The 12,375-nt window shown below is 47.3% G+C and overlaps 1 protein-coding gene across 5 annotated transcripts in view; it reads right to left on the bottom strand.

Moving 5' to 3' along the window:
• ACTN4 (actinin alpha 4) overlaps positions 1–11,789 on the bottom strand; it is a 107,749-nt gene extending 95,960 nt beyond the window's left edge. The window contains exon 1 of one of the 5 annotated variants that reach the window (XM_061597799.1): positions 11,231–11,789. In XM_061597799.1, coding sequence (XP_061453783.1) covers positions 11,231–11,371 — 141 coding nt within the window. In that variant the 5' untranslated portion in view covers positions 11,372–11,789. The remainder of the gene's footprint in view (positions 1–11,230) is intronic. The other 4 variants (XM_061597798.1, XM_061597800.1, XM_061597797.1 and 1 more) reach the window with 4 other exon arrangements.
• Positions 11,790–12,375: the final 586 nt, after the last annotated feature.

Genomic DNA, 12,375 nt, shown 5'->3' with positions numbered 1-12,375 from the left:
CCCGTGACGTCGCCAGGGCCCGCCCCGTGACGTCGCCAGGGCCCGCCCCGTGACGTCGCCAGGGCCCGCCCCGTGACGTCGCCAGGGCCCGCCCCGTGACGTCGCCAGGGCCCGCCCCGTGACGTCGCCAGGGCCCGCCCCGTGACGTCGCCAGGGCCCGCCCCGTGACGTCGCCAGGGCCCGCCCCGTGACGTCGCCAGGGCCCGCCCCGTGACGTCGCCAGGGCCCGCCCCGTGACGTCGCCAGGGCCCGCCCCGTGACGTCGCCAGGGCCCGCCCCGTGACGTCGCCAGGGCCCGCCCCGTGACGTCGCCAGGGCCCGCCCCGTGACGTCACTAGGGCCCGCCCCATGACGTCACTAGGGCCCGCCCCATGACGTCACTAGGGCCCGCCCCATTTTCTCAGGTTTTTGGAAGGTTCCGACCTGGCAACCCTACTTCTGAGATATTATCAGCAATAGCCCATATATTATCAAACATATCTCTGCAACCATAAGGGTCAGAAACTTGTGAGATTCTCAACCTGTCCTCATTACCCCACTGTGTACTTGTGCAGAATCACAACTCCAATGACACCTTTGGACAGGCCAGCTGAGAAAACTGTAAAAACCATGCTGGCATGTTTAACTTTTATCTTATGTTTCTTCCTCCCTACCCTATGAAGAAGATCCTCTGTGGCGCAGAGAGGTAAGCGGACGGCTGGAGTTCGATTCCAACGGAAGGAGGAAGTCGAATCTACAGTAAAAGGGGTTGAGGTCCACTCAGCCTTCCATTCATCCGTGGTCGGTAAAATGAGTACCCAGCATATGCTGGGGGGTAAAGAAAGGCCGGGGAAGGAATTGGCAATCCCACCCCATATATACAGTCTGCCTAGTAAACGTCGCAAGACGTCACCCTAAGAGTTGGAAACGACTCACACTACAAGTGCGGGGACACCTTTACCTTTTTACCCTATGAAGAGCCTAAAATGCCTAACAATAAATTAATACTGTAGCAATTTAAGAATAAATTGGGGATCAGGATTATGGAACTTAAATGCCATACACTGCATAATTTAGAAATAACTAGCCAGACCATCTCACAATTCTTGGGGAACAAGGTACTTTTGAACATCTGAGATTCAGGCAGAACCAGAAGACTCCACTGTTAAAAGGGTAGAGCTATACTTCTTGACACAACAGGAAGCACTTCCTAAACAATTAAGGGTCCTATGATGATCATACGGCACCACACCACCAAGCTGTCTACCAGCACCTCACTTGTAGGGCCAGATTCATACAAGAGCTTCAGTTTTAGTGCTGTACTTAAGAGATTACCTCTTTGGGCTAGAGAGGGCGACCTTTCTTTCGGCTGAGGCCCACATTCCCTCAAGGGCTGGCTTGCTGGCAGCAGGCAGAGCCAAAAAGTGTCTCCTAAATTAACTAATCCGGAATAAAAACCATCCTGCTTCAATCTTCACCACTACTGGCTACTTCAGATCAGAAGGCTGCTTTAAGGTGTTCTGCTTGAGGACACCTCTCCAGAGGGTCTCCTGGGCTTTCCAAAGTGGCATTGAGAGGGCATAAAGGGCTGCTCCGGCGGATGCACAGAATAGCTCTCTGGATCCTGACTTTGTCAAACTACAAGGCAGAAAGCATACAAACCACTTAAAACTAAGCAATGTCCATTCATATCTAGATGTGGAAAATGCAAGAACAACCTATTTAATCATCATGGGAAAAGGGGCTAATCCCCTTCACAAGGTTGATGTGAGGATAAAATGGGAGGAGAGAACGATACACTCCTCAGAGGAAGATCAAGATAAAAATGTAATAGAATAGGCAGCTTGTGCTGGCTGGCCACTGGCTGCTTCCCCCACTTGATCAGCAGCTGTCCGCTTCTTGGCCCCACAGCTCCTGTTCCTGAAGCTGCACGAGGGACAAGGAAGGTTGGATAGATATTGCAGGAATGAACATCTGGCCAAGTACATGCTCATCTGAACCTGGGATAGGAACATACCAGAAGACGGAGCAAGGGTCAAACTGGAACTAGGCAGCTACAGCAAGCTTGTGTGCCTTTAATACAATTTGCCTTGTGTCATGACATCACAACATCACTACTTTTTTTGCCTCTTAAAGCTGCTCCACATCACTGTGGGTAGAGAGATGCACATCATGACGACACAGAGCATAGGTTGCACTAAATGTTATGGAGGTGGGGGAAGGAAGAACGAGGCATGTGGCTGCCACCTCCAGTGGCAGCTGCATGTTTTGGGGTACAGCATAGCTCTAGCCTTAGACTCGTGGACCATTTCCCGCATCAAGTGAGGGACAAGGTATGATTATCATGTTCATTTGTACCTGGGATCTCCCTAAAACCTGCTACATCCCCAAATTAATTGGCAACTGGGACATCTTGGATACAGAGGGCCAATCTGTTTTTCCACCTGATCAGACATTAGGGGTCAAAGAGAAGCTGGAGGGAAGAACACGACAAGGGTATACTTGAGCCAGTGATTCACATCTCATAATCCTTTCAGAAAGCAATATCCTTCCAACTGACCAAATAAGGCCTACAGTCAGAGTGGTGCTGACCCTGAACAAGGCTGACCGTTTACTTCCTAATTCTTTGCATGTTTCCCAATTGTCAGCACTCTTGGCTCATACAACGGGGTGAAAATCTGCCTTCATAGATATCTTTTTTTTTTTTAAGTGTTGCTTGTTTTGTACAGGGGTGTGAAACTGAACTAGCACCCTAGAAACCATTAAAAGCAAGATGAGATTAACCAAGTTCCTAAATGGGGGGGGGAGAAAAAAGAGAAGAAAACTTGATCAGGTCACTCTGGTTTGTTGGCATTTGTTCACTCCCCCCTCCCCCCAAAAATTCAAGTTTGGGATTTGGCTTTCTTCCCTACTGCAATGGGATATCTGAATACCAGGCAAGGAGCAGGAGATGAGAACTTTCAAAAAACAAAAGGCTCTTGGAACAGAGGGAGTATTCAAAAAAACAATATCTGATCTTTGTGTAAGAAGTTGTTCCACCTGTCTCGTGAACAAATGCTACTTTCCGTGGTGTTTGTAGCCATCTCCTTATATGGAAAGGAAGCAAAGATCCAACAGAAAGAGCCAAAGCAAAGGAAGAAGTTGATTGGGGGGAGGCACTTCCCCCCCCCACTGTATGTGGCAGCTGAATATCTTTTGAGACCTCTCAAATGACTACAGCGAAGCAGCACTCAAATATACAGCAAGCATCTTGGGAGAAACTCAGCAAGGGGCTCTTCTGAAGTCATGGTGGAAAACGTAGAGTGTCATTGAAATTCTGGAGATGACTAAAGAGGGTGGTCTCGCTACGACAGCCCACTCACAGCAGTCTCCTCCTCAAAAGACAGAATGGAAAATGTGTGTAATCCATAAACAATTTCTGCTACAATCTCTCCAAGGGCCAGGGACGGTCACAAACAAGCTTAGAAATAACTCACTCACCTGGGGTGAGTTAAGAATTCTCAGGAAAGGAAGCTTGATTTTTAAAAAAGGCTGGCTCTGTTTTCAGCCTGGAAATTATTAAAAGAGGGACGTTTAGGCAAATAGGCTAGTAAATGCTGCAGACTTATTTGCAAGACTGGTCTAATTGCTCCGTGGATATCCCAGTTTGTGACTTCAAGAGTTTTTCACTTCAGGCCTAGGATCATCACTGTATTATGGATATTGCCCGGAATGAGAGGCAGCGCCGGACTTCTCTCGAACAATTCTGAATAGTGCATATACTTCCACCCCATCCTGGCTCAGCAGTAGGGTACACACTTCCAGGACAGAACATCCCATCCTCACTCCATAGCCTATCCACCAGCAATGAAGGAGGAACTCTGCCTGAGGCTTTGGAGATTTGCTGCCAGACAGACCACTAGTCTGTCGCTTTGATTTAGTAGACAGTTGGCACCTAGACAGGCATGCTTGGTGGGCTCTCAGAAAAGCAAGCCTGTAACATGAAAAGAATCCCTAAGTTAACATGTGCACAGGCAAGCTAATGCAAGTTTATGGACCAGTAATTTTAGTTGTTGCCAAGGCCATAAACTCATAGCTACACCAAGCCTCCTTTTTTTGCAAGTTCTAGTTTCTTTGGGACCAACTGTTTACAACCCTTTAATCCCTACTTGTAGAAATTCTGCATGTACACTTGTTTTTACCTGGCAAAACGCTTTAACATGGCTTGTGAGCATGGAGCAAGGGAAGGGGGAAGCAACAGAGAGCCATCTCTTAACCTGTTTGATAAGGTAGTAAATTAACCATAATCTCGACAAACAGGCACCGGACGGTGCTCTAGACCTGCACCACCACTGTTGTAACTTCACACCCCTAAGAAGTGCTAATATGCAACTCACCTCAGTTGGAACACCTTGCTTTCTGGATGTGCTCCAACCAAATGAAATTTAAATCATGATTTGTTACATAGGCAAGCTAATAACAGATGATTCATCTGCCTGCCCTTCAAAAGCCTGGGCTGGCAACATAGAAACCAGCAACAGTGTTGGCCACATGTGAAGCTCTATCTTCCTGTGGCCTTGAAAAACATAAGCAAGTGGACTAGCAGGGTGGGCAACCACAACCTCATCTCAAGCTCACCAGATTTCCAAACTGAACGAGCACCCTTTTTTCACCAAGTAAAACATGGCAGATTTCCCTGAGACAAAGACATACGCACAAAGAGATACATACTTGCATTTCTCCACTCTAGGCCTGATGCTGCCCCTAAACTGCATTTGCAACTTTTTATATTCACTGATTCAGATTTGAAAATTGCAACAATGTTTGCTGGCTGTGTTTTGCTCTGCCTGCACAAAAGCGGGAGAAAGAATCCTCCATTCTCAAGAACTAGCAACTTAGCACGCACCTCTTCAAAAATTAAACCCAGATATCAAAAGACAGTCTTATATTTAAGAACTACCCTGGCAGCCATAGGCACACAAGTGAGTGAGTGAGTGAGCACCTCCAGTCCTCCTCTGCCTCAAAAGAGGAACCAAACAGGCTGCTAAAAGGAAATCCCCTCCTTCACACCCAGCAGATCTCCATTCCTCCTCTGTTAGCCTCTAGCAGGCTAGTAAATTTTAGGGGGCTTATTTCCAAGGCTTGCTAAAGACCATCAACCAGTCCTTCAAATCAACTGACAAGCTTAAAACTGGCAAGATGTGAAACCTGATGTTTCTGAACCTTCATCATCAATCTATGTACACAGATGTTTAGTATTCAATAAACCTGCTTGCCACATAAAATCATTTCTGGGCCACATAAAAAAAGGCTGCAGGCCTTGTCCAACACTTTCAGACAGTAGCCATGTTTGTCAATAAGAAGTAATCAATATATTAAAACCAGGCAGAATTATCCAAATGCAGTACACCTTAAATCAGTGACCCCTACACTTTAAAATATTACGTGCCTAGCCACAAGCAACAGGAAGCCACACGGCACAGGAATGTCACCCGCTGTTCAAATATTGGCACTTGACGTACGGAACTGAAGAGGCAAGCAGCACACACACTTCTCCTTTTGCTAGCTGGACTCGACATTTACAAATGGTTCTTTCCTGGTGCCTATTTGTCACTTAAGACCAACCAAACCCAGCATTCACCCCAGACCACTTCACACTCTCTTTGCTTCCAAAATGAGTCCCAAATCTCACCAAGTAAATATGGCTAAAGTTCTATAAGAGATTAAGCGTTTGGGAACTGTCAAAACCCAAGGGCAATGCCACGTGTGTGTGTGTGAGGGGAGCAGTTTCCTTAGCATTGGGGGTAAAACTGAACACTACAAGAGGCTCAGCATTCCCCATGGTTTAGCCACATGGGGAAAGAAAGCTTGCCAGCAGTCAGATTTTCCACTTCCAAGCCAGTTTGAGGTGTTTTTTTTTTAAATAAAGAAGAAACTGTAGCTTTGGTTGAAAATGTGACTTAAAGGATCTTTGTCAAAGCTTGGTTAGCACAGAAGCAGTAGGAGTCTCTCTAGCCAAACACTTTGCCATAACAATGTTTGAACAAGAGTTCGAGGCCCTGGAGCACCATGGTGCATAGCTTCAGCCCAGCAGGACTGAAATGGCTATGTGGAATCGATTCCAGATGACTACCTAAAGGCACATCCAGTCCCATAAAGGGGAGGCTCAGCTTGTTCACGTCAGGACAGTTCAGGAAGTTGCCAAGGAGTGCCAGTTCTCTATGTGCAAGGAGGAAAGGCTCAAGAGGGACGCAGAGAAAGCCACAAAGGGGTTAAGAGTCAGGACCTCTCCAGTTCAAACCTCATCTCAGCTTTTACCCTGCTGCAGGGCCTGACACAAGCCACCCTCCTCAAGCAGCAGAAACGGCACTGCAACCTGCAATGTGAGGATAATACTTGCAGCCCTCTTTCAGGACTGTTACATGGATGACTGAGCACCCAAGAGGTACTTTGGAAGCTGTAAAATCCTACATAAATGCCAAGTTATACTGTGTGCTCCTCCCTGACATTCCAAGCTCCGCGCATGGCCTGAATGTAGCAACGAACTCCACCCCCACCTCCTTTTTCTTTAATCTGTCCCAGACCAAGGATGAGCCGGAGAAGGTTATTGCTTAGTTGTTTGTTTAAAAATTTCCTTGGCAGAACTAAAGAGGAACAGTTCATATCAGCCTTCCCCAACCTGGTGCCCTCCAGATCTTTTGGACTGTAGTTCCCATCAGCACCACACAGCACAGCCAATGGGAGTTGTGGTCCAAAACATCTGCAGGGTACCAAGCTGGGGGGGGGGGAGCTCATTTATACAATCAGCAGAACGCTGCACTTCAGGCTGCAGCTGAGCGGGAAATGGATACATATGTCTGGAATGCCTTGCATGTAGCAAACTAGCATATCAAGGATAAGGTTTTCATAGTCAAGCCTCGCCTCTTCCAGCTCCCCCCATATGTGTTTTTGTGGTGTTCCTGTGGGCGAGCATTCAAACACGACACGCAATCCCACTCTTATCTGCAGCCTGAAATGGTACCACAGAGAAAGAATTTGCACTACTTTGATTCTGCTAATTGCCATAAACCCACATTTTACATTCCGGGGAAGGAAAGAGGAAGAAAGGGTACAAAGGAAGATGCTCCCTGGGCATCTTTGAAAGCCTCCTGGAAGAGAAGAGCAAACTTCCTCTGATATGGAGGCCACATGCTGCCTGGAATGCGTGGCTCTTAGCTGCTCTTTCCCATAAAAATAGCTCCAGTGCCAGGTCACAGTGACAAGGTTGATTCAAAGCGTGCCAGGTGTAGTGGGCAGAGCCATGCTACCATTCAGGGTTTGGGAGACCACACCTTCACTTCCCTAGCAACTGTTACACGAACAGGCTTTTTGGAAAGAGACATCTGCATTCCCTCCAGGCCGCAACTATGCCAGAGAACATGGGAAAGTCATTAGCAGTGCTGAACTGGCTCTTGTTCACCAGCATACATGATTCTAGTGGCTACTATTCTGCTGTCTTGATTTTAGCCCAGCTCTTGCAGGAGGGCGGGTGGGAAGAGACTTGAAAGCTTGAGGTTTGTTACATGCATTTGATCAACACATGCTTGTTCTATTCAGAAAAATATTCCCACGAGGACTTTCCTCCTGCCAACTTGAAGCCTGAAGGGTCCTGTGTCTCCCGGAATTTGGCCCTGCTGCTCATAGCTCAGCCTTAAGTCAGTGTGCAATTAAGATAATTAAACTAAATAGCAGATGGCCCACCACTGCTTGCCATTCAAAATCAGAGTGCAAATGCTCTGCTGGAAGACACAAATGCAACATCCGCAACAGCCCAGATATTCTTCCAAGGTCTTGGAGGAATTCCACAGACTGGGGACATACATACACACACACACAAACACAATTTCCCCTTCTAGCATTCAAGAAGCTGTGTAGGATTTTGTAATAAAAATTCTCCACAACTTGAGGGGCAACACAAAGAGGAAACTTGCCCAGTGCTGCTTGGAAGAAGGAGAATTGTACCAACATGGAAGCTTGAGGGTTAATTCCAGTCAAAAATAGGTTATTGGAAAATGAAATCACCACATAGCTGCTATTGATCAGTTTAACGATATAGCTTGTTAGAAAGCACCCTTGAGTATTCCCAAATAAGAATGATAATACTAAGCATTTATATATACTGTAGTGCTTTAGGAGTATTCACATACATTCTCTTAGTAACGCTTACAACAACCAAAAAGGTAAGTCAGTATAACTGCAAACTGAGCAAGTGCCAATCCCTACGGTCACCCATGAAAAAGGCAGAACTTCAACCAAATACACCCAAGTTTGCATCTCCCAGGTTCAGCAGACTTTATTTTCTAGAGCAGGGGTGGCTATGCTGTTGGACTACAACTCCTATCCACCCCATCCAGCACAGACAATGGTCTGGGATGATGGGAGTTGCAGTTCAACTACATTTGGAAAACCACACATTAACCACCCCTACTATAGAAACACACCTACTATGCCCAGTGTGGGGAACTTTTGGCCCTCCAGATGTTGCTGAACTACAACTCCCATCATCCTTGACCATTACAGCTGGGGCTGATGGGAGTTGCAGTTCAGCAACATATAAAAGACCAAATGCTCCTTGCCCCTGTACTATGAGATTTACAATGGTTGTAGACATACACACAAGCACTTCTCAGATCTGAGAGGCACAAGACCAGTGGGGAAGGTGGAGATAAATACCTAAAACACTAAAATGGGCTGTCTGTGTTAATCTGAATCTTTCCCACACACATGCAGCATAAGAATTCCATCTGCCCCAACAAATATTTCCACATCACAGGCCACAGAAATTAGAACAGAAATCCTGGCAGCCTAGGAAGGGACCAAGCACAATACCAGTCAGTTGCTACTGGACATGACAGCTGATCTCAGGGATGTGGCTAACAGCAGCAGGAGAAACCAAGGCCCCAGCTTTTGAGGGCTGGAGTTTTTGGACTAATAAATCCATGCAATGAAGGTAGCTTCAACAAATAATAATAATAAAATACCGTTTAGCAATCATCATTTAGCCAGATTGCAACGGAACATCAGGAAAAACATTAGGAACGAAAGGAAAGAGTTATAAAGGAGGGAGGGGAGCAGGGAACGGAAAACTGTCTAAGATGGAAAGCATCCTGCCTCTTCTTTTGCAGCATTGACTGGCCAAGGCACCTGAGTCTGGGGATATGGAGAGGGGAAGTAATGAGGCAAGGCTGCTGCAGGGAACAGTTCCTTGCACATGGATGATGTACACAGACACTAACAGAGCAACCCAGATCTCCCAGGGTGATTTCTGTGTGTGTGTGTGATGAACCGTTGGTAATTAAAAAATGCTTCCCCCACAACTAAGCAGGGAAGGAGGATTCGGGGGAGGGGAGGGAAAGCTGTCATTTCCCCTCAGCAACTCTTTCCCATCCCTCTCTGCAGGATGAATCAATCAAGGGAGAATGCCAGGAGGGAAGCACGGCAACACAGACTCTTCACCAGGCAAGTTCAGCTGCCCCACCCAGCACCACTTCTCTCCCCCCCCCCATTTCCATAAGCGAACTCCAGAACTGCAGCCACCTTAATCAGCAGCTAAGCTGTATCCTGGTCTCCTGAGGCCCATATCTGCTCTGCAAGCATCCATCATGGGCAACTCTTGAGGGCAAGGCCTAGAAAACAGGACACTTGCCAACATCTAGCTCCCTTTTCTCTTCACAAGAACTCTGCTGCTGTCATCCCAACATGCCATATCGTGAAATAACATCCACACCAGACCCAATAGCAAATTCCACACCCCACCCTCTCCACGTGCTATTTCTATTTCCCCTCACCTCTTGCCCTATTCATTCCCAGTCTCCTTGTCCCTTCTGCATTCTCTCACATGCCTCCCCCATTTCTCCTGTCCAAATCCACACCCTAAATCCTTCCCAAGAACCCACTTCCAGCCCTCTAGACAAGCAGCAAATCCCACACCCAGAAACCTCAGCCCCTTAAAACCTATTTGCCATCCAACCTCCAAATCCTTCAACCCCCCCCAGATGCTCTTCAGTCCTAGCTGCCTGATACAAGGTGGCTGTGATCCTGCTTGCCTATCTAGAAGAAAGTCTTAATGGGATTTACTTCTGAGTAGACAGAACCACACAAAATTATACTTGTACTATCCAGGCCAAACCAAGCCCCCTGAGATTCTCATTTCCCCTAACACCTTGCCTTTGGGATACTCTGTACCATTCCCAGATCAATCAATTTCATTGCCACCCCCAGGATCCCCTGAACACCACCCACACATCCAGATTTAGAACCACTATTTGGCAGACCAGAGAAAGTACCAGCTTTCTGCACTCCTATCACAGTCTACATCGGGGCTCCTATCCCCACCCAGGATTGCACAGGACTCAGAGCTGTTTATGTTTATCTGTATAACACCTGGTACATGTTAATTGTTTGAATCTTGCCTTTCGGATAACAATTGTCTCCCAGCTTAAGCAATTAAATAAAAAATTAGACAGGCCCTGCCATCAGGGTTGTAAAAAAAAAAAAAAAACAGCATGGGAGAGGAGGAAGATCAGTTCTCTGAGGCCAGAACAAAGTGGTAAGCTATAAATACTTATAATTATTAAAGATGTCCTTTACAGTGTAATCTCATTGCCCTCCAGGTGCCTCCACTGCAGATCCCAGCACATCCCATCAAAACCCACTTACCCAAACACTGACTAGCAGACCTTACCTCAGGCTCCCCCCCCAAAAAAAAACCCCCTTTCCCACATCTACCTTCTCTAAGCCATAGAAGAATCCTCTTTACTGAACAGAGTCCTACCCCACCCTTCAAAACATTCCCCCCTAAGGCAGCTTACAAACATATAAACAAAAGAACACACAAGCCATAAAGATCACAACCTTATCCTAATGCTCCCAACCACCACCACTTCCCTTCTTCATTTATTTATTTTAAATGCTTTAATAAGTATTTCGAAGGGCAGCAAGTTACGGCACATTCCGTACATTTTCAAGATTTAAACTTGCACGGATTCATACAGGCACGCACACACACACACACCCCGCTGACGAGGAAACACGCCAGACATCCCCAACCATGCCAATCCCAGCCACTTCCTGCGGTAGGGAGAGAAAAAAGAAGTGTGTGTGTGAGAGCGAGAGAGCGAAACGCTCTGCATATGCCCAGAGGCGCCCTCCGCTTCGCTCGTTTGTGCTTCCATATCTGAGCGCGCGCACTTGAGGAGGGAAAGGAGGAAGCAGGAGGCGCCTGCCGGCTCACCTTGCGCTGCTGCTTCTCCCAGGCAGGGTCGAGCAGGAGGTCCCGGTCCCAGTCGTCCTCTTGGGCCATATAGTCGCCGATGCCCGGCCCGTTGCCGCCGTACTGATACGAGGGTTGCCCGGCTGTGTGATAATCCACCATGCTATTTGCTCTGGCGCGGGGCGGACGGTGCGTGCGTGCGGCGTTTCCGTGTGAGGAGAAGGAGCGCCCAGCTCCGAGCGAGGCGGCGGCACTGACCGACTGACGACAACTGGCACCGCCGCTTCCCAGCGGAACCCACTGCGCCCGCGCGGACACGCCCGCGCGGACACGCCCCCTTCCTACTGGCTCGCGGAGGGGCGCATGCGCACTACGGAAGAGGGGAAAACGAGGAAGAAAGGACAGAACAGGGAGGGGGGGAAAACACCCCACCCAATAAGGCCCGCCCACACAGAAACACAGAAACAAAACCAGCACCCGCTCCTCCTTTCTCAACGGCACACACCCCAGTCTATTAAAAGAACAGCCAGTCGGGAATGTTAGAGCGGAAGACTGCGCTTGCGCGACATGGCAACAAACGTTATCTTGGCTTCTCGCCTGTCACTCTGCTTCGCTCCGCCTCTACTCCCGCTTTTCTCCCTCCTTACTGAGCACTCGCGCTTTTCTCCGCCAGAGGTTTTTGGAGCGCTTTTAAAAAGCGCTTTTTTTTGCCCCCGGCAATGCGCATACGCGGGTGGCCCAAGGCCCTCTGCGCCTGCGCCATCCCGGGCTACTGAGGGCAACTCGCGCCCGATTCCGTGTCCTACGTTTATCGATGTTTTTATTATTCATACATGTTATTGTGTGTGATTATTATTACTTTTTCCATAATAGTGATAGTACGATTTATTTATTTATTAAATTTATATCCCGCCCCTCCCAGAAGGAGCCCCGGGCAGCAAACAAAAACACCAAAAGCACTTTAAAACATCTTAAAGTATTCTTACCTCATTAAAATTATTCTACATTAATATAAACATTTATTCACCATGAATAAGATTCATATAAGCTTATTTATTTCTTGTGGTACAGGTATTCATAAATATTAAAATCATATGTGCAACTACTAAATATATATTAGCAATCTTTATTAAGATATATTAATATCCATACTAGTCACATTAAAA

The sequence above is a fragment of the Rhineura floridana genome, chromosome 15 (genome assembly GCF_030035675.1).
Source record: "Rhineura floridana isolate rRhiFlo1 chromosome 15, rRhiFlo1.hap2, whole genome shotgun sequence".
NCBI classification, from domain to species: Eukaryota; Metazoa; Chordata; class Lepidosauria; order Squamata; family Rhineuridae; genus Rhineura; species Rhineura floridana.
Note: the sequence above shows the minus strand (reverse complement) of the source record. Positions and strands in the feature narration are given on the sequence as shown.